A 21,023-nucleotide genomic window follows, 5' to 3' on the forward strand; every position below is an offset into this window, starting at 1 on the left:
AGGTAGCACATTTTAAAACCTCCATGGAAATCACAAGTATTGCCCATGGTAAGGGCCGAGGCAACACAGCCATCTCCCCTCTCTGGAGAAGGACGGAGCATGCTGTTTTCCCCAGTCAAGAGATGAAACTCCTTTCTGGGAGATTAAGACTGAATCCTGTCTGAACCTGCTCAGAGGCTTACGATGCTGGAAGGAGAAAACAACCCAGCTGACAAGACGCAGGCAGAAAGGCCAAAGGTATTTATTTGGTCCCTGCAGATGGCCACAGACCTGCCACTTACGTGGTGTAAAGTGGCTGAGCTGTCACAGACCCACAATAATTATTTGAGCTCGGAGTCGGCGTTAACCCACGCCGAACACAAAGGTGGGTTCCTGCAGACCCCGTCACCCACCCGCTTTCGGCAGCACATCCCTTGCCTGCGCTCCCAGAACTGCGGTCTGCGGAGGAATGATTGAGCTCTAGGTGTCTGCAGCTTCAGGCCACCGAACGAAGAGAAAGAGGAATGCCAAATATTCCAGTTCTCTGAATATACAAGACCAAATAAGGCCCAGATGCCAAGAGAGTAAACACAAGGCTGATCTACCAAGTTTGGGCAAATGTGATTCAGAGTTCCTTAATGCTGCAGATTTTGCCTTGCAGGATAAACTTAATAATTCTCTCTGTGTACACTTATTCTTGTTTAAAAAGGAAGTCTCTGTGTAACCTCCATCTGTCTTTGTCAGCCCCAACTGCTTGTTTGTGAGGACTATGCATGCGAGAAGCTCAGCCATCAACCAAAACCACGAACAAACCGTTTCACGAGGCAGAGAAGTTCTGTGTGTCAGACGAAGGAAAACCCAACACACCCCCAAAACCGTATGGCATCGCCGTTTCCTGAGCTGCCAGGCTGGCACTGAAGACTGCCTCAGGGTCTGAAAACCTGGTTACAGAAAGGAAGGCAGACACCTCGAAGTGGAGATTTGTGTTACACCTTCTGTGGACAAGTAATGAAATTTCCACAGATAATCTGTATTTGTAATCAATAACCGGGTGCAATAAAGCATAGAAACTAAATTAAACACCGTTCTACAGCAAAAAATTGCTACATAAGTGACATTTATTAATGTTCTGCTATATTTACAGTTTTAACATAGTAAAACTCCAAAGTGAATTACCACTTGGCAGAAAGCACAAAAGTGCACATTAAATCTACATTTATAACGCATCATAGTCTCTGCTAACACAAATTATAAAAGCAAGAGTTACAGATATGTTAGGAATTGTCTCAAAAGTCCCAAGCCAAAGAAAAAAAAAAAAAAGGCCTTTGTTTTGCAAGGTAATTTTTTATACAAAGTTGCAACGTGATCTTTCATTTTTACACTACCAATGTGTACCGTGAAAATCCCTATATAGTCCAAAAAGTAGGTAGTATGAAAGTAAAGTATACTACAACATTGAGAATATAGACTATTAAAAAAAGTAATACTTGTGCCACCTTCAAAATAATACTCTCTCCCAACTACACCTCAAGAATCTGTACCGCACAGACCCTTTTCCTTTCGGCCCCAGACAGCACGGGTGCTGCTGGATTTAACCATAGCAGTGCCATCCCTTCGGCTGTTGGGATCATCCCTTCGGCCCTCAGCATTCCGCCCGCGGTCCAGGACAGACCAGAGTCCAAACCCGCTCCCAGGATGGAGGAGGAAATAAAGCAAGCCTGTCCCCTGCTGGCTCCGGGGGCAGGCTCATGCTACCGAAATCACTACAGAAACTATCTATGTAAGGCTTTATTAGCACGTCACAGACTCAACTGCAATAGCTTTTTCAAACATTAGCCACTAATGATTCAATGATTACAGAATTCCGCGTTAATTATTAAAATTTTACACCTAGAAACAAATAGAAAGAAATGCTTCTCCTCTTTCTTTTTCCAACAGTACTTTTATTTATTTATTTTAAAGCAGGTGATTATTTTTTCTTCTGCTCCAGAGTCTTGATTCACTTCCTGCAGGTGTCCTGTTGCTTCTTGAGGGAGAATTCACTAACGCAGGAAGACATTTGCCAGAAAACATCTGTCGGAGAAGGATATTGAATATGGAAACTATAGTTAGATTGTTATTTTGGATTACAGAAGGATGTAGTTCACAAAGAGTGCAGGATGTCTGAAGGCTTATAAAATATCTCAGTACACAATGACGTGACTCCAGCAAAACGCTCAGTAGTTTTGTGCATATTTTACAGTTCTGAAGAGTTAAAATTCCTTAGGGGAAAACAGACACCAGATCAGACAATACTCTTAGAAACACTGGCATAAAAACATACAGGTGTATGAAATTACACTGGACTTGCACTGTGAGAACAAAATTTGACTCAGTCTTTAGTTGCTGCACCCACCCAGGATGATTATGACTTTTGTATCTTTCTATGAAGTGTCCTGGTACGACAGGGACAGCGGCTCTCACAAATAATCTATTCCAGCCATGCTGGCCAGAGCCATTTAAACCCGAGATCCAACAGATCTCTGCTGAGATACTGCCAAGGATGATGTCCATTACTAGCACACATGGACTGAACAGTAAACACCAAGCTCTCGATTAGATTCATTTTCACCAGTTGTTATTTTCTGGTTTGCACTAATTATTCCACTCCTCCTCCCCTCCTAATTTTCTAAAAATTACCCCTGCTCTGAAATGAAAATGATCATTCACCATGCCCTTTTCATCATGCCCTACAGAGAAAATCTAATCTTAAGAACAATAATACACTGAAAATCCAAGTCTTTTGTGGTTTCCTGCTTAGAATTTAGGATTAAAGATTTATTTTCAGGGGAAGTGTCAAAGTTGTAATATTTAGAAATCATTCTGGACAGTTATTTCAATATATCTAAAAGAGAGAGTGCTGTTCGAAAGCTCTAAAATGACCAAAAAATAAACAAATAAATAAAAATTAAAAAACCCTCTACACCGCCATCCTCACAAGCAAGGAGTCAAGCAAGGTTTCTAAAATTCTAATTTCAAATTCCAAACATGGGAAAAGCCTGTGCAACAAGAAACCACACAGTTCCTTTAATAAATGAAAAATTAAGTTTCAGTAAAGAAGCAAATAAAAAAATGGTTTGGTGAGAACAAACTACAGATGATAAAGCTGATGCTTAAACGCTCACACTACGTGACCATACAACTGGGGGAAATAAACCCTCTGGTGACTCAGCAGGAATTTGAGAGGATATTACAAATCCTGGAGGAGGTCATAAACCATAACTCTGTTAAACAGAACTGAAACATTTAAATAAATTGACTGAACTATTTTTACACACTATCACCAGTGGAAAACTCAAGCTGGAAAACACTGCACACCACTCGTTTTGTGTAGCATGTTCTCATTACAGACTAGAAACAAAGCAGAATCTTAGGCGATCTGCAGTTTCTAATAAAAGGAAAGTGCATTTGGAAAAATCAAGCCTCAGTTTTAAAATCTGAACAATTTAATGACCCCCAATGTAAAGCTGGGGTTTGTTTGGTTTCTGTATACCACTGTCCCAGCTGCAATTGCTTCAACCCTGTCCTAGGGAAATCTAGTGTTATGATGATATTTCTAAAGGGAGCATCATGTTGCTCTCACCATCTGGGAAGCAACCTATTACAGGATTTCCGTCCCCTCAGGGAGGGACAGTTAATGCAAGGCCATTATCTGCTGTACGCCGGAAATTATGCTAGAAGGGTTCAACTACTTAAGCCTCCTTCTTTAAAGTCCCATTCAGAAGGCAGCAACCTTAAGGCAAAAGACTTTTACGCATTAAGGTTTCTGAAAGACGTTCAGGCAGGACAGTATCCTCAAGTATGTGGGAGGGGTTTTTAAAGAGCAAAGGTGTGCAAGAGTTTAATTTCTTCAGGAACTTGGCAGAAAATTCAAACAGCACGCAAAATTCAGACAAATTGTTCTTTCCGGGACATAAGCCAAAGAAAGACACTGGCACAATCTTCTAAAAACTTTTTGTGACCATTACTCATGTTTAGGACATACCATGTGTTTCAGGCATGCTAATTATTCTGAAAGACACACCTGCCAAATACAGTGAAATACCAAGGGGCAGAGATTTTGTTCTTACAATTCAAGTTATGCAATCTCATGAATATACAATTTCAAAGCAAAAACTCAGGAAGAAATGTCAAGTATTCCTCTGCGCCCCACCAAGTCAGTCTGCACTCTGTAGAAACAGGAGCGGTGTATAGGATACCAAGAAACAACTGTTTTCTGCTGCCTTGTGTTCCAAAAATATTCAAGCAAAGAAAAGTCTAGCCTAAAGGAGTCACTAAATTTGAGTTAAAAACAAAACAGAGCAAATTCAGGAAAACAGAAAGTTTACCTTTAGTAAATAAAGAGAACTCTGGTTCTGGGGAGAGTGGAAAAAGTATCTGGCATCTTCCTAACCTTTGCATAATTAATAAATCCTCTGAGAAACAGCAGAAAACCTAGATGGAAGAAACACATTTGTCCAGTTAACACAGGTGTTGCTTCTTCAATTAGAGAAGGAGCAGTTCAACTCACCGTTAATAGTACGGAGGGAACTAAGTCACTGGGATGCACAATAGCTGATCTAATACAAGAATTTTTTTGGTATCAGTGACACCTGATCTTTCAATTTCAGGCAATCTCAAAACCAAACTTTCCTTAGCCAAACACAAAAGTTTTGACTCCAAATGAGATCCCGTCACTTCCAAAGGAGGGGAAAAAAGGAAAAAAGAACGACCACAACCCACTCTGCCATTTAAGATCTAAGAAAAGATACAACATCAGTTACTATGAAGACAAGCATTGTTCTCTTCTTTACTCCTTCTGGATGATGAATCGGATGCTGCCACCAAGAAATGACAACAAAAGGACAGTGTTTATGTGTACCTTTAAAATGTAGAAGGCATTCAGTAACAGGAGGAGTACTCTGAGGGTTACATTTCAGTTTTACATCTATACGCACATATTTTAATAGCCAGTAAAGCTATGCTCACAAAAGCCCTAATTGCACTTTACAGATTTTTAAGCGTGCATTCCCTCTTCCCCCCAGAACAAACACTCACCTAGTACAAGGAAGACCCACCAAAGCCAATACTGGCCATCAAAGTAACCAGGAAAATAGGTGGAGAACTGGAGGGGGGGGGAAGAAACAAAACAAGTTAGAGCATATGGCAGTTTCTGAACCCAAATCTAGTCTCACCAATTTCAGCAGAAACCAGATCAAGCCCGCTGCATACAAGAAAGCTTGTAGAATGCCACATTTCATCAACTGCACAGACTGCAGGGAACAAGCTACCTCCACGAACTTTCATTTAAAGTTTTTCTACACACATCAGACCAACTGTAACCAAGGGGAATGGAACAGATTCAAACCCCAGCCACAAACTCTTGCCATCAGTGGAGCAGAAGGACACTACTGAGCAAATACTCCTATATTCCCTGACATCTTTGACGCTTATAAACCACAGTTGCAGTCTCCGAAAGCGAAGACCGGGTTTGCAGCAGTGCATCACGCTAATTAGACTGTAAGGTTGGATAACATAGCAAACAAAAGTACAGTTGACAAAGAAATCCCAGACCCATGGAACCCTCTGACAAGATTTTCTATTGGGAAAATTACCGCCTATTGCATGAAAGGCACTGACACTATTAGAGCATTGAAGTTCACTCTGTCAGTGGTAAATACAGTATAATTTTTTTGTTTTCATTCTATTCAAGTTTAAAAACCTAACAAAAGGTAAGCTTGTTATCAAAGTTTAAGTCAAATCCACAGTCAAGGTCACTTGTTTCTGTCACACATCTTAATCCAGCAAATAGTTCTTAACACCACTGTTACAAGATCACCCCCAAAAAATTTTAACTTTCTATAGAAAAAGTTAACAGATGCTGTATTTACAAATTACAATTTCTAGCCCAAAGAGATTAGGTATGAAGTGACAGCCCTAATACTAATGCTCTCTACTTTACTTAAGCACAGCTAATAAGATTTTTTGCTTGAAATTCAAAATTTGGCCTGGGATGTCTGCATGCCATTTTCACAGACACCTTCTTTTCATGGGCTCCAAATAAAGCTTCTCTGATGTTTTCTCACAGTCACTCCAAAAAATAGTTTGTCCTTTTTTTTTTTTTTAACATTCCTTCCCGCATCAGCACATCTATATCCTTTTTGTTTTTTTCCAGAAAGGTTTCTCTTTTTCCCGCTCCAAGTTTTAAAAATACTACGTCAGCCTTACTGTAGGCAGAGGTCTGTGCTCAGCAGGGGGCATCCAGGCTCCCATAATACAAACCAGTTCTGATCAGTCACCCCCTTCCTCTCCCTGTGCGATCTGGTGGAGGGGAGCCCAGTGGATGTTTTAACAGCCTGGGTATGTCCAGAGTTTATATGGAAATAAAACAAAACAGAAGAGTGTGCTTCCTCCTGATCCCCTGCTGCTTGTGCCGCAGGCACATCACACCAGAGGGCACCAGCGGGCTTCTCCCATCCATGTGACAAAGCGGCGGCTGCCTCTTCTTCCTCCAGCAAAAAGCAAACCTCACACCGCCTAATTTTCAAGTCCCTGTTTCCCCCTCATCATCAGGCATGCTCACGGCTATCCCACATCTTAGAGATTTTTTTTTTTTTTTCAGAGGAGCACCTAAGGAACATCATACTGGAGAGAAGCACGCCTATGCTGGCGGCAGGGCTTGCTTCATCTGGATAAATGTTTTACAAAGATCAGATCATTGTTACTGCGCAACACACAAACATTTTGATCCAATACAGCGGCTCTGTTGGAGAACGCCATACTTGGGTGCGCAATCTTTATTCTCTTTTATTACAATAATAATTCCAGCATATAAGCAGGACAGAAAGATGAAAAAGCTCTGTTCTCAGTGAATAAGGGGCTCAAAATCTATTTCATTATAAAAAGCTAAATTTATAACTAACTTCAGCATAAGTAAGAGAAAAACAAGCTAGGGAAAAAGAGTACCAGTGTCTGTGTACATGTTTTTGCACTACACAACTTACCCTGACAATAAGGATCCACTTAATAAGAGACAGACCAAACCCAGAAATGGCCCCATATCGTCCTGCAGCTGAAGTAGTCAGACAGAAAGACAGGAAAAATCCAATCCAGTTGAAGAGGAATGCCACTGAGAAAGCAGGAGAAAAGCAGCAGGTCAAGACCTCTTTATATTCCAAGGAAAAAGAAAAAAAAAAAACATAAAACCCTTGCACACAGGTTTTTCCTAGTGCTACATAAACATAAGTGTGAAAATAACTCTAGCTATTTTGGGTTGCTGCCTGAAAAAAAGTAAGCTCCATCATGTACTTACTGAAGAAAGTCAGCATGAAAATGCCATCATTCCCTATCCTCAGCTGGTCGGTGTCGTCAAAGTCATCCCGTGTCACAAAGTCGTCATCCTGTAAATCAAAGGGAGACAAGACGTGGGTGGATTTAAGTCATTCCAGTCCATACAGCAATCCCAGTTCTGCATGTGGCTCTTCAAGAAAGGGCCAGCAAATTGCATAGCCCTCAAAAAGCAGTGTACAACGGAGGGATACAAAATGCTTCGTTTACATTTAAGGAAAGCCCCCTGTGGGGCGGTGGGTGGAAACCTAAATCTCAAAAGGCTACAAATGCAAGCAGGAAAAATTCCTGATTCTCATCCTGAGATGACGCAGGGCATGAAATATTAAGTCATTGGCAGTACTGGTTTTTTTAGATAGTCAAGATCCAGCATATTCTTGTTCTCACTGTAAAGAATTCCCTTACTTATAAAAAAAAAAATTAAACTTATCATCTCAGTGATGAATTTGGCTTCCATGAAGAAGTATAATGAGCAGTGGACATCTAACGCTAGCAGGGGTGGAGGAAGAGGCTGAACAAGAGATGATGTTGAAAAAAACCAAAAAAATAAAAAATGAAAAAATAATTGTTCTCACAGAATTGCTTTATCATCCTTGTATCAGCCACACTGACCTCTGGAAAGGTCAACCAACTAAGCAGCAAGAGTATCAAGGGTAGATATGCTAGATGGCTGAACAATTAATCCTAAATCTTTTAAAACAAAAAAAGAAAAACAAAACCAAAAAAAACAGCAACAGTGCACACAGATACAGTACAGTTCCTCTGTCAGCTTGCCAAACTAATCTGGATAGCACATGCTGGCATTACTGAGATGTCTTACATCATCACAGCCACCCAGAGGAAAATAAAAAAAAAAAAAAAAATTAGCCACAGAACTCTTGGGAGTGTGTAATATCACCACCCCAGAAAGCTTTAAAAAAAAAAAAGTTATGACTCTTGATCAGCAGGAGTTAAACCAGAAATTCTACAGATGAAATGTGAAGGACACACAGTCAGCCAAGCGTACTCACCCTTCCAGGAACCAAGGGAATTGTGGCTTCAGCCTTGGTTCTCTCTGCCTCATCATAACTAGGCAGTGTTGTGGCCACGTTGTAAGATGGAGGCTTAGGAAATCCTGACTCATCCTTGTAATCAAAATAAGCTGCAAAAGAAAAAAAAAGTCATATAGAAGGTAACTTGTAGGTTCCTTAAGAACACCGTGTTGGGAATGAGAAGCATTTCAGATGACTTCGAAAGACCCCAATATCCCAGACTGTTGAAGCCTGCCCCTCCTGTCCCTTCCCCACCCTTCTAGCCTCTTGCCATCCCAAAACAGAAAGTGAAAAACACAGGAGCACCTTATCTAATATAAAGTAATATGCAGAGCACTAACACGCCTGGCTGTACTTATTTTTAAAACAATGATGCATGCTGTGTCCCTCCTGACTTTCAATAAACAGAAGCAGTCATATTTTCAAGTCCAAGTGGTTTGAGTGAGTCAAAGAAGGATCACTGCAAGCCTCAGGCCACTGGTGACCAATTTTTCCACAGAGACTCCAAATTGTTTTCTGATGGAGGGGAAAGGGATTGGAACAAAAAAAATCAAACATAGCATTTCTCAGCCCCAGTTGCTGAGACACACTAAGGAATCAGAACTAATGGGACATCTTTATGGTCAGTGTGCCAAGGCAGGACACTCAATAGGCAGCGTGCGAAACACAATATTCAAACTTTTATCCAAAGCTGGCTGGCTGTTTGAGAGACTGACAGTATGTGACATTTGATTCACAAATCTTATTTGAACAATTGACTATGAAAGTTCTAGAGGGGAAAAAAAAAGAGATGATTTACCTAAGCCAACATACTCTGATATATAACCAACACAAAACAAGCTGTTTTGCTAAAAGCTATTAGCGAGGTACATGACAGTATGATGATTCAGAAGAAGTGTAACCCTTATGACCAAGTCCTTAGTTACTGAAAACTGCAGAAAGAGTGAATTCTTTAATCCCTTTTAAGTAACAAGTCCTTTTTGGAAGGAGCACGGCATCATCCAAATGCCAAATAATGAGAGGGGAACCACAAATCCTCACAGCACTTTGATTTTAACTGTCTTCAATCTACTAAGAACACTGTGAAATGTAACTTGAACACCACTTGATGGGATGACATCAGATGAATGTAGCCTGTAGCCAAAATGCATCTTCTAAACCACAAGTAGCAACAGTCGCTTTGGATCAATTCTGATCCTTTGCAGCCTTAGTAAGGACGCTGCAATGCCATCCATCAATAAGGAGAACAATTAAGGAGGTAAGACAGAGCAACAGAATAAACCTAGCTATTTCATTTCAGTTAAATTTACCTGTATTCTCTGCAGAAATGCTGCTGTAAGGCGGAGGGGCATCATTCACCACTGATGCAGTCTCGCCTGGCTCCTCTTCATTCTGCAGCTGAACAGACCCATACACAAGAGAGGTTAACAGGGTTTCTCAAGGTCTGTGAAATTACCCCTGTAGTTTTAATTGCACACAACAGACTCTTCTGGAAGAAGAGTGCTCTACAGCACCATGGGACGTTCGAGCAGCTGCTCAGCTTCCCTCCAAAGCGCTCCCACTTGAAACAATATGCCATCTCACTTTTAATGTGTTTTTAAATCGCATCCTCACACACCTGGACTTCCACAAAGCACAGCATACATCTTTCCAGTACCTTTCCATTTCCCTGGCACTTCCTCAGCTCCCACTGCTTAGGAGCTGCAGTTGCATCTGTTTTAGTCGAGGAAATAGCAGGAGACACCCAACAAAAGGCTCCATTGCTGCCTGTGGCTTTGCTAAGGAAGGGGTTTTTTTTCATGGATACATTACATAATGATGCATGTAAGTATGAATCTTGCCATTTCCCTTCAACCTTTCACACCGTATGACTGAAAAGGCAAGAGTTTATTTTGTGCGCTGTGCTTCCCACAGGATCTGTATAAATAACCATACAGCTTATCAAATACACAGTGTCACTTACATGAAGCTGGTATGCAAACGCAGGCTTTGATCAGAGAAGCTGACAATACCAGGTCAGAAACATTCAAAGCACAACGCACCAGAAAGGAATTTACAAATCAGCTGCCATCTGATTTTTTTCTTCTTTCCATTTCTCATAATCTCATCAACAAAGAAACTGAGGTTTTACGCAGAAAGACAACTCATTTCAAAAAAGCACCTTGGGACTGAACTACATGCCTGAACAGAGAGGTACTACCCTCTTTTGTAATCACCACTAAACAACAGCAACCCTGCAACTTCTTCCTTAACATGTTCTTGAATTATCCCTCCTGCACACCTCTGCTAATGCTCTTGATGCCGTCCATGACATTTTTCTTTCTTTTCTTTGGAGAGACATGTTGCCATTCAAGTCCTTCCCAAGCATTTAATGCAGGGGGCGTGGGGATATGTTCTTATTTTACTTGTGTGTCTTATCAGGAAAGGAAAAAAAAAAAAAAATCACCTCACACTTCTAGACGAAGGTCTTGTTTTATACATAACTGTTCTGCGTCTTGGGTTTTTATTCCTTTTGCTGCCTAAGATCAAAGATCAGACTGCATCCATGTCCTCTATGGAAGTCAAAGCCAAAACTTTTTCAGATGTTTTAAGTGCAACTCATTGGACATTTGCATCCAAACCACAGCTGCATGTCTGAGCTGTGAGACACCCGAGTCCTACAAGCTCGCTGAGAAGAGCGTGGATTGTTTTATCTTCTCTGCCATTAACCGGACAGCTGCACACCTCTATCAGTTGCACAACCGTGAGCATGTACACAACGAGTAGAATCACAGAATCGTTAAGGTTGGAAAAGACCCTTAAGATCATCGAGTCCAACCGTTAACCCAGCACTGCCAAGTCCACCACTAAACCATGCCCCTGAGCACCACGTCTACCCATCCTTTAAATACCTCCAGGGATGAAGACTCAACCACTTCCCTGGGCAGCCTGTGCCAGGGCCTGACTGCCCTTTCGGTGAAGAAGTTTTTCCTCATATCCAACCTAAACCTCCCCTGGCGCAGCTTGAGGACGTTTCCTCTCGTCCTATCACTTGTTACTGGGGAGAAGAGACCGACCCCCACCGCACAACCACCTCCTTTCAGGCAGTTGTAGAGAGTGATAAGGTCTCCCCTCAGCCTCCTCTTCTCCAGGCTAAACAACCCCAGCTCTCTCAGCCGCTCCTCGTAAGCCTTGTGCTCCAGACCCTTCACCAGCTTCGTTGCCCTCCTCTGGACACGCTCCAGCACCTCCATGTCCTTCTTGTAGTGAGGGGCCCAAAACTGAACACAGGATTCGAGGTGCGGCCTCACCAGTGCCGAGTAGAGGGGCACTATCACCTACCTCCCTGGTCCTGCTGGTCACACTATCCATGATACAAGCCAGGATGCCATTGGCCCTCTTGGCCACCTGACTGCAAGTCAGTCATTCACTGCACTGAGGCCAGACACAATGTCTCTGCTGGCTTTCCACCTCCTCGGCGCAGAGGCTGCCATCCCCCCGACCCTGCCAGCATAGCTGATGTGTCATAGCTCCCGACGCCAGTTACGTCAAAAAGATTTTAAACACGTGCTGTTAAAGGAGTTTAACCTAGTAAGGTTTAAATTACTTGGGTTTAGCAGGCGATGACACGAGCAGTCCTGCTGGCAGGTCCAAGGGGTCGGCCAAGATGGGGAAATGGAAAGAAATGACACTGGGAAGCACTGGGAAAAATTCAGCAGCACTGTCACCCAGACCAGCTGTACCAAAACAAAGACCAGCACAGAAACAGGACTCTCTTTCACCATCAGATGAAGATCACCTTGTACTCTAACAGCGAGCCTCCATCCTCTCCCCATTCACATTTTCTAGACAGGAGAGGTGGAAATAAAGAGGGAGCTGGTGAGCCCCAAGCTTTCTGGGTAAGAACTCCACACATGGCTCAAAGCTGAACCGCTTCCCTGAAGAAGGAGAAATTAAGTGATCCAGATGAAAATGTAATCCGTATTACACCAAGAACACCTCCTGGCACAGATGCTGTGGCTGTCAGCAGGAGACATCCAAAATGCTGGCCCCTGGCCAGATGTGAACCCACGCCAAATCAATCCCTTTCTGCGCCCCGGGAGCGAGGCCGCGGGGCACACGGGGCGGAGGTGGCAGGTACCTGCCTCCATGGCTGCAGCTTTAATTAGCCTCAGGGTGCCAAGCAATTAACACGATAAGCTGCAGCAGCTCCTACAACAGCAATGCATCTTCATCTTTTTCAAACCAGCTAACTCAGCATGAGCCCTTACCAAGAAACAAAAACGCCTTATTTTATAAACCCCGTGGAGTTCAGTCATTAGAAGAAAATGCAAACTAACTTGTGAGGTAATTGCCTATTAAAATAAGCTTTAAAAAAAAAATTAAAAAAGAGAGCACTGCTGCAGAAATTCAAGAGCAGCCTGCACACAGCATGAGAGGGGCAAGTAAGGGATAATCCAGTAGCATGCAAACTAGTTGATTCAGTCTCTCCCAGCTCTGTAGTCTATGAATTTTCAGAAAATGCTCCACCATGCTTGTTTTCAGCCTATCCGTGAAAATTCAATACTTCTACACGTTTTTTTTCTTCTGCCTATACAAGACCTAGTCTATCAGAAGGAGGAAAGGCTCCGACACACGAAGGACACTCTGGATACCGCATGCCCTGCATTACCTGCTCTCCTTAGTGAGGGGGTGGCAGAAATTAAAACCCTGATGTTTCTAAGAAAGAAGACACATACAACCTGAAAGTACAATCACCAGGGAGGGGAGAAGGAAAGCACTAGATGTGACAACACCACAAGAGATTAAACAAAAGAGGACATATACAGTTGAGTGTAATGTTAATTCCTACCACTCGAATTCTTACCATGTTCTTCTTTCAATAGTAAAAAGAAATACATACTCTTACAACTACCTCGGGTGGGAGAAAGCAAGCTGAACTGCTAGCTTCAAACCATTACAACTCAGGTCATGACACAAAAAACATAGTTACTTTTTGAAGTTGAGCTACAGGCTGTAGGAGGTATGCAGTTATAGAAAACAGATTTTTCTTCTAATGGACAAGGTACACAAATGCCTTCCAGCCTTTTTAATGATTCCAGGCATCTAAAATTCAACCGAGTGCTTATTATTAGGAAAGCAGCAAGGGTTCATGTGACAGGAAGAATGAGTCATCAGGTCTGCATGGCCCAGCACCGCTGCGCCCTGGCTCGCCCTGCGCCTTCAGCTGCCCGTGCAGCGCCGGGCACGCGCCGGGAGGAAGGCTGCGCTACCGGGGTTTGCGGGCAATTCCCCCCTTGGGCCGCCGCTGAGAGTCTTCGGAACCCGGAGAACCTGATGAAAGCGGTGTTTGGCTGAAGTCTATTTTGCTGAGGCTGTGGGGTATTCTTTCTTCGAGTCACTGATGGATTTTAGCTTTTAAAGCATGACTGTTGTATTTGTGGCATTAAAAAACAGACAGTCTTTACAGCAATGCATATGGTTATAAAAACAAAAGTTTGGCTGTGAATTCTTCACCGGATTGCTAAAACAACAGAAAGTTGCCTGACAGAACGGGATAAGACCCAGGGACATTTATTTCCCAAAGAAACACCATCAGCTTTGCTCTGAGCAAGACATTGCCTCTGCCTGCCACTTCCCCCTGCCTGAGACATATCACATGTAAGCACACACAGCACAGTAGCACTGAAGTTCGAAACTTAGAAAATGTTTTGAAATATTTCCACATAAACTTCGAAGAAAGCTTCTCCAATAAATGTATTTGTTAATTCTTCCAAATTTTCTAAACTGAGCACACAGGCTGCTGACACAGTTTTGGATCTTTTTTTTAACCTGCCCTTGCCCCAAGTCCTTAGGCTACGTGCAAATATTCTTTATAACTAAATCAGGATTACTACAAGCTTCACCTTAGCAATATATCATCAGTAATATATTATCTCAGCAGTATATTGAATGTTTACTGCATTTCAGTTCTTATGTTCTGGCACACAAAGTAGAACTGCACAGAAATCCCAGAGGAATCCTAGAATGAAGATAACCCTAATCAGATCTCATTTTTGTTGTTACTATGGTTTCGGTGAGATTTCAAAAAGGCAGATATTTAGGCTAATGACAGAAAGAGAATCAATATTTTTTAAAAAGGTGACAGGATTGATTTTTTTCAGAGCAATGAAATCATAACCTTTGCAAGCCAAACATTTAAAAAAAATAAAAAAAGTGTATCACTACTAAATTTGAGAGTACTCCAGCAAGGCAACAGCCTGCCCACAAAAAGGTTACACTTCACTCCCATTGCAACATCCCTTACTTTTCTCCTTATATATCTTTGGCCTTTTGGAAGCAAACGAAAGTTTCTGGCAACTCTGAAGGAGAACAGACTTATTTTTATTGACTTACGCTTCACTTCAAAAGAACCCTGATTTGAAATTCTGACTTCTGCCCAATGCTGTTGCAGATTCTTGTAACTTAATATCAGCTTATTAATCAGCAGGAATAATGATAAGCTATTAGGCAAGTCAACCCACGTGCATCAGCCCTCTCCTCGATGAGCAAATAACTGTTTTCTCCCGTAGGCACTTCCAGTTCATTTAACCGAAGGAGACTGACAGCCCTGAACAGCGTGTCTACCCCAGCTACCTGTGCTCAGCACGGCACGGCGCGTGCTGTGCCGCCCGTGGGCGACGCGCTTGGCAGTCGCGCTGTCTAAGCAAACCCTCCCTCCGGCTTCTCCCTGCACCGGGAGACGCTGATGCTCCTGCCCAAGCCTCACGCCGGGGAACCGATTCTCCCCAGGGCCCTGAGCACAGCCCAGCTCTGGGGAGCGACCTCCGGAGGTCTCTGCCAACCTGAGCTACTCCTTCGCTTTAATAAAGGACTGAAAACCATGCCTCCACTCCCCCTCCCCAAAAATGCTTTTCCTTTTCCAGCCGGACCAGCTTCCTGCCACGCAGCGAGCACACAGCTGCACCCACGCAGCAGGGTGCACAGGGCACGGACCAGAAACCAGCGGGAACAGCTGCCTGAAGGGTACGTTTGCAAGCACCCTCCCAGCCACCAAGGTAAAAACACAAATCAAAACATCTTTTATGTCCACCAAAACACAACCTGCGCTCACGAGGATGTTGCTCTTCACTGACTCACTGCAGTTAATGGCTTGACAACATGGAAATACACCTCGGTCCTGGGAAACATGCTCATCTAATTCCCTTGCCTGTGTTCAAAGAGGGAATTATACTGGTCTGGCTAGACTGTAAACAAGCACTTGGGCCAGCACAAACCTGTGCCTACAGACTGTCCTTAGGTTTAAATGTTCGAGGTCTTAATTCAGAAGAAGTAGGTTTTAATCTTAGATAGCCGTAATTAAATTTCAAACACTTAACAAAGCCTAAGACCTTACCGTAATATTTAGGATCACATCAACCTTTTTTCTGGACATTAAGACATCACAGAAAGAATTCCAGATCTTTTAAGCATTTGAAAATACCACATTTCTTTAATTGTCAGATGAAGAATGTTAGTTATCCTCAAGAAAAAAAAAAAAAAATCCCATTGTGCTACCATATATCAAATTTGGATATCTCACAAGAGGCAGAAACAGATTGCATGGATACATCTTAATACTGGATTTTTCTTATTAGTACCAATGACAAAGAACTAGAATTCACACAAACACAAAATTTTTGCTACTTGCTTTGGGCATGGCTCCTTTTAAAATCCAATGCCAAGCCCACATAAAGAGGTACCACATCTCCTGTGAGCCACTTAGCAAGCCTAAGACTTGAGGGACTGTTCCTACATCTGCTTCCCAGATGGGATTACTGAGCCCCACTGACTTTCAGTGATGAGAAAAGCCACCAAAGAAGCCCATGTAAGAGTCCAACACAATCCCAATACCTGAGATAATATTCTTTTAAAAAGTTTGCATGCAGGCTATTTTCTGCTGTTACACAAGCTACATGATGATAGACTACTACTGTTTCACAGCATCTCCCAAGTCCTTTGAGTTTTAGAGACGGAATCTATTTTCATTCTATAATTACTTTTTCACGCAGAATCACTAAAACCTTGCCAACTCACCTGACAGGTACTGTTACCTACAGAAGCGGGTGTTTCAGAACAAAACAGTGAGACGTCAGTCACCTGAACACAGACTGGGCTGGACATCGGGCAGCTTCAAACAAAGCGTGTGGCTCCCGTCAGCTGCAGCAGAACGTTAAGAGTGGCCGCTGTGCAAGACGTGACTTTACTCTGCAACTTTTTTAAAAATCTTTACCGTTATGTCAATGGACACCCCCTATTCTACTTATACAAAAAAGAAAAAAGAAAAAAATGTGAAAACCACCTACCCTGGAAATTTCCTTACCGTTCTTATCAGTTGCATGTATCTTTAGCAAGCACGTCTTCTGTACGCTACCAGTACCTCACCAAGGAAACGAATAGACAATGACACCACTAATTCTAACTGCTGACATTAAAAAATATGGTGTTTTCTCATCTTTTAGTTTCAATCTGCATGCCCATTTCAACTGAAAAATTAAACACAAGCTTAAGGTAAGCACAAGGTGACAACTGACATCTGCCTCCCTATTTCACTCCAGCCTTCCCAGATAGTAAGTAAGCACTGTGGTCCTTCATGGATTTACACTGTATTCACATTCTATCTTCAGCAATATATTTCTTCTAAATTTCACTGAAAGAAAACCAAACAAATGGAAAAATCTTTCTTCCTCATGTTTCCCATAGACATCTCCCCATACAAAGTGATTCATGATCCCTGTAAGCCTTCAACAAGTGGAACAGGAAGAAATACCACTTAAAAAGGAATATGTCTTCATTATTTAACACACTCACCGTTTTCTAGGTGGGTTTACATTACTCATATACATCACATATATTTTCAAATGCCTCAAGTAAAAAGCATGCCTCAGTTAACATACAGTGTAAATAAACCTACTAAAAGCCTGGCTATTTTTTTCAGAATAGAGGCTCGTTTCTGTTCTAAGGACGAAATGCAGTTCTGCCACTGAGCTCACAATCCCGGAGTTATACTCAAAAGGACGTAAGCCACCTAATCCTAACAACATCCCTGTATAACTTCCCCAAAGGCGAGTCTAAAGGACAACAGCTTCCCAGTGTCCCTTTTTGGGACACAGCACCGCCCAGAAAAACAACACCAGGGTGTGCTGCAGCCTTCCTTCCTCCCAAACATCTCCCATTCCCACTTCCAACAAGCACAGCCCTGTCACCCGGCCTGCCGAGGAGAAACCAAAACCAGCGGTCTGCCCTGTCACCCTGCCCGGCTCCCACCCACCGCCCCAGCCCGTGCTCCCGACAGAAAGGGGCTGGGGGAAGCTGAGATCCTTTTTCTGGAGTTTTAGCTTTATTCTTCATCGAGCTGCACTTCCTCAGTATATTAGATCAGACTGCCACATCATCCAAGGGCGTCATCGCAGGCTATTTTTTATCGGATTATCTAATGCCTGAACAAAGCACAAGGGCTAGAAAGTTAGCTTTAGAAAATAAAACGTATGCCATTGCACATCCCTGTAACGCTGCAGGTATCAGCGAACGGACACAGGCTGTGAGTTTGCAGCGAAGGAGGCTGCTGGGGGTGCACGGCCCACCACCCCGCATCTGCAGGGCAGCAGGGGCTGAGGAACAGGGCGGAAGAAGAAACACACAGGCTTCCAACTCAGTTATCAACTTCTGTTGTCCTCAGATTATCCTCATTAACTATCACCTTTTTTTTCATGAAAATACACACACTCAGGGAATCCTACAAATATTTAATGTGTTCAGATAGCGCCCACACCTCAACAGCACTGCTCCCACACACAGGTCGATACACCAGAACCCTTCCAGGAGCAGGGGTTACGCGATCCCGGCACGCTTGGACAGCGTATCACAGTTAGCTGTACAGGAACCGTCTAGTTACGTGGCAAACTCCACTAATGCATCACCCCTCTCCCCACCCAAAAAACAAATTATCAATTTTTAAAATTCTCAGTTCTCCTCCACTGCCTCATAATCCAGTAACTTAAAGATTAAACGAGCTTGTTCTGAATTTCTACAGGCTACCTCTACTTACTGGATCCCATATTCAGCTCTAGCCCTTACGGTTATCAATTCACTACAAGTCTTTCTTCGTTGGCACATGGTATCTTCGTTAATTGTACATTCATACACATAATAAGTTTCAATGTGTGGAAAAAAAATCGACACATTCAATGCTAGAGAGACTCTCCCACCCTCTCATCTCCTCTTCATCTAAATACCAACTCTGCATCTTCAGTTCCACAGCTTGCAGGGTTTTCTGGAGCAACACAAGCATTAGGAGCCACTTCAGCAATAACACACTTTACAACAATGCGAACACCAGGGTTCTGGCAGAGGGCGAGGAAAAAAAAGCAATTTCTAAGCAGCTACACAAAAGTAGATATGTTTATATGTGAGTTTCTGATTCTGCACGCCAGTTACACCAGTTGTTTCACGGGGTCTCCTTTATCTGTATGTCTTTAGGAGCATAAATCCTTTGGGGCACTGCCTGCCTCCCTAATCTCTGCAGCACCAGGCAGTTACGCTCTACAGCAACAGCGGTGTCTGCTCTGTGTCTGTCGGATGCGTTAGCAGGATCTGGCGAAACGACAGCTTTACACATTTCTCTTTAAGGAAACCAGGACTGTGCTTATCGGTCAGGTACAGAGTCACTGAAGAGCAATGCAACAGCGTCCTTCAGCAGATTTTGTCACCTATCTCCACGGGCTCAAGGCGATGGGACGCGAAGCTAGATCCCTTCGTAAAAGACATTTGTGAAGAGGTCTGTCAGGGTCAGCATCAACGGCAGGACTCTGATGGGAAAGGCGATTAGCGAAGAGACCTGGTTATCTGTACCTGCCATTTCCGAGAACAGTAAAGAGATTTGTCTTCAGAAGTGAACACATCTGTTTTGCACGGAATGAACAAAAAAAGCCTAAGTTCTACTTAACTTTTACATTTCTAGTGTGTAAAAAACAGAGATTTCCAGCTGTCACGGTGAGACTAACATCCCATCCCAATGGGAAGGTGTATCTCGTATTCTGAGGAGCGCGAGCCCACCCACGCTGAAAACACTACCAAGGCAAAGTCGTAACACAGCGATTTCTTGTAAGAAGCTCAGTTAAGCAGGAGAGTATCGTGTACCACCTTGAGGGATTTCTCTCCCTTTCTTTAAGTAACGAAGTCTCCACATCTGCATGTCAGAAACGCGCATGAGCTGGAGCAGGGTCACAGAGCGGGGCCCAGCTGACCCCAAACCCTTTCTGTGAGGCCGATACTCCTGACAAAACACGTCCTCTCCTTCAGGAGGTAGGGAAGGAAGAAAAACCCCAAATTTACGAGGGAGATCTTTAAGGACAGTCTCTGGCCTACGGGGATTTCAATCTGAGCCAGAGGGGACAACACGTAAAAGACGGAATAAAATCAACGCTGATCTCAAGGCAGCGCGGAACAAGTTCGCTCCTGGGAGGAGTCCACGCGAAGTTCGCTGACCCGCGGGCTGGAACCGAGAGGCCGCGGAGCCTCCCCGCAGCATCGCCGGGGGCCAGAGGGGAGCGCGACCGGCGGGGACGCACCCTGCGCACAAGGTCGCTCGGGCCGCTCCGCCGGGCGCCCCAGGCCGAGGCCGGGCCCGGGCAGAGGCGCGGCCGCGGGGGGAGGCCTGGGGCAGCGCGGCCCCGCAGCAGGCGGGGAACCGCACCGCAGCCCGAGCCCGGCCCGGCCGCCGGCGGGGCCCGCCGCGCCTCAGCGGGAGGCCGAGGCCTCCGCCCCGGGCGCTGCTGCCGCCGGAGACCGCGGGCCCGGTCACCGCCCCGCTCTCCCCCTTTCTCCGCAGCGGGACAGCGGCGCCGCAGGCCCGGCCCGGGCCCAGGCCGGCCCGCCGCCCCGGGAGACGCCCGGCCTCGGGGCAGGGCTGAGGCGCCGCCCGCCGCCCCGGGCCCCCGGGGCACGGCCGCGAGGGGAGATGGCGGCAGCGCCCCCGGCCCCACAGCGGGTGGGGGCGGGGGGCGGGGGGTCCCCGCCCGGCCCCCGGCCCCCGGCCCCGTCCTCCCCGGCGCGGCCTACGGAGCCGCGGCGCTCGCGTACCCGCTGCCCTCCTCACCTGCTGGTACCGGCCGCTGCTGGGCTCGGCGGCCGCGGCCGCCATGGCGCTCGGCGGGGCGAGGGCGAGCGGGCGGCGGGGCGGAGCGGGGTGGGGCGGGGGGCGCTCGGCGGCAGCGCTGCCCGGCCGCCTCCCGACGGGCGCTGCGGAGGTGGAGGCGGCGGCAGCCGGGTCGCTCCTCGCTGCGGGCTCCGCTCCCGCCCTCCGCCCGTCACGCTCGGTCGCGCCCGCCCCCCGCCCCGCCCGCCCGCGGGGACGGGCCAGGGGCCGCGTTCCGCCGGCAGCGCCGGCCGCCCCGGGCCCAGGGCAGCGCTCGGCGGCGGGGGCGCCGCGGGCCGGCTCCGCTGGTACACGGAGGGCGGCCAAAGCCAGCCCGGAGGCAGCGGCGAGGACCGAGAGGCGGGGGGGGGGCCCGCAGCTCTGCTCACGGCGGGGGATGCGGGCCGGCAGCACCTTCCCTGGCATCTTGTGGGAGCCGAAAAAGTAACCCCACAAGCTACTACGTGTGTGTTGTGAAACTTCACTTATAATTA

General features: G+C 45.2%; 1 protein-coding gene across 1 annotated transcript; it reads right to left on the minus strand.

The window, feature by feature from the left end:
* Positions 1 to 1,079: 1,079 nt before the first annotated feature.
* On the minus strand, positions 1,080 to 20,644 carry NDFIP1 (Nedd4 family interacting protein 1). The gene is made up of 8 exons (XM_087754086.1): positions 20,491 to 20,644; positions 9,686 to 9,773; positions 8,355 to 8,485; positions 7,310 to 7,397; positions 7,002 to 7,126; positions 5,056 to 5,122; positions 4,347 to 4,452; positions 1,080 to 2,052 (listed from the first exon to the last, which is right to left on the minus strand). Exons 1-7 carry the CDS (start codon positions 20,533 to 20,535, stop codon positions 4,349 to 4,351), a joined length of 648 nt encoding a protein of 215 aa, XP_087610212.1. The 5' UTR covers positions 20,536 to 20,644; the 3' UTR covers positions 1,080 to 2,052; positions 4,347 to 4,348.
* Between the last annotated feature and the right edge of the window lie 379 nt (positions 20,645 to 21,023).

The sequence above is a fragment of the Nipponia nippon genome, unplaced genomic scaffold, assembly GCF_047370975.1.
Source record: "Nipponia nippon isolate SJK-2023a ecotype South Korea unplaced genomic scaffold, ASM4737097v1 scaffold_17, whole genome shotgun sequence".
NCBI lineage: Eukaryota > Metazoa > Chordata > Aves > Pelecaniformes > Threskiornithidae > Nipponia > Nipponia nippon.

Coding starts and splice junctions, on each gene's coding strand:
- NDFIP1 (XM_087754086.1), bottom strand. CDS start 20,535: ATGGCGGCCGCGGCCGCCGAGCCCAGCAGCGGCCGGTACCAGCAG. Junction 7,398..8,354: donor TTCCCTTGGTTCCTGGAAGG/GTGAGTACGCTT, acceptor TTTGATTTACAG/GATGACGACTTTGTGACACG. Junction 4,453..5,055: donor GTGGGTCTTCCTTGTACTAG/GTGAGTGTTTGT, acceptor TCTTCCATCTAG/GTTTTCTGCTGTTTCTCAGA.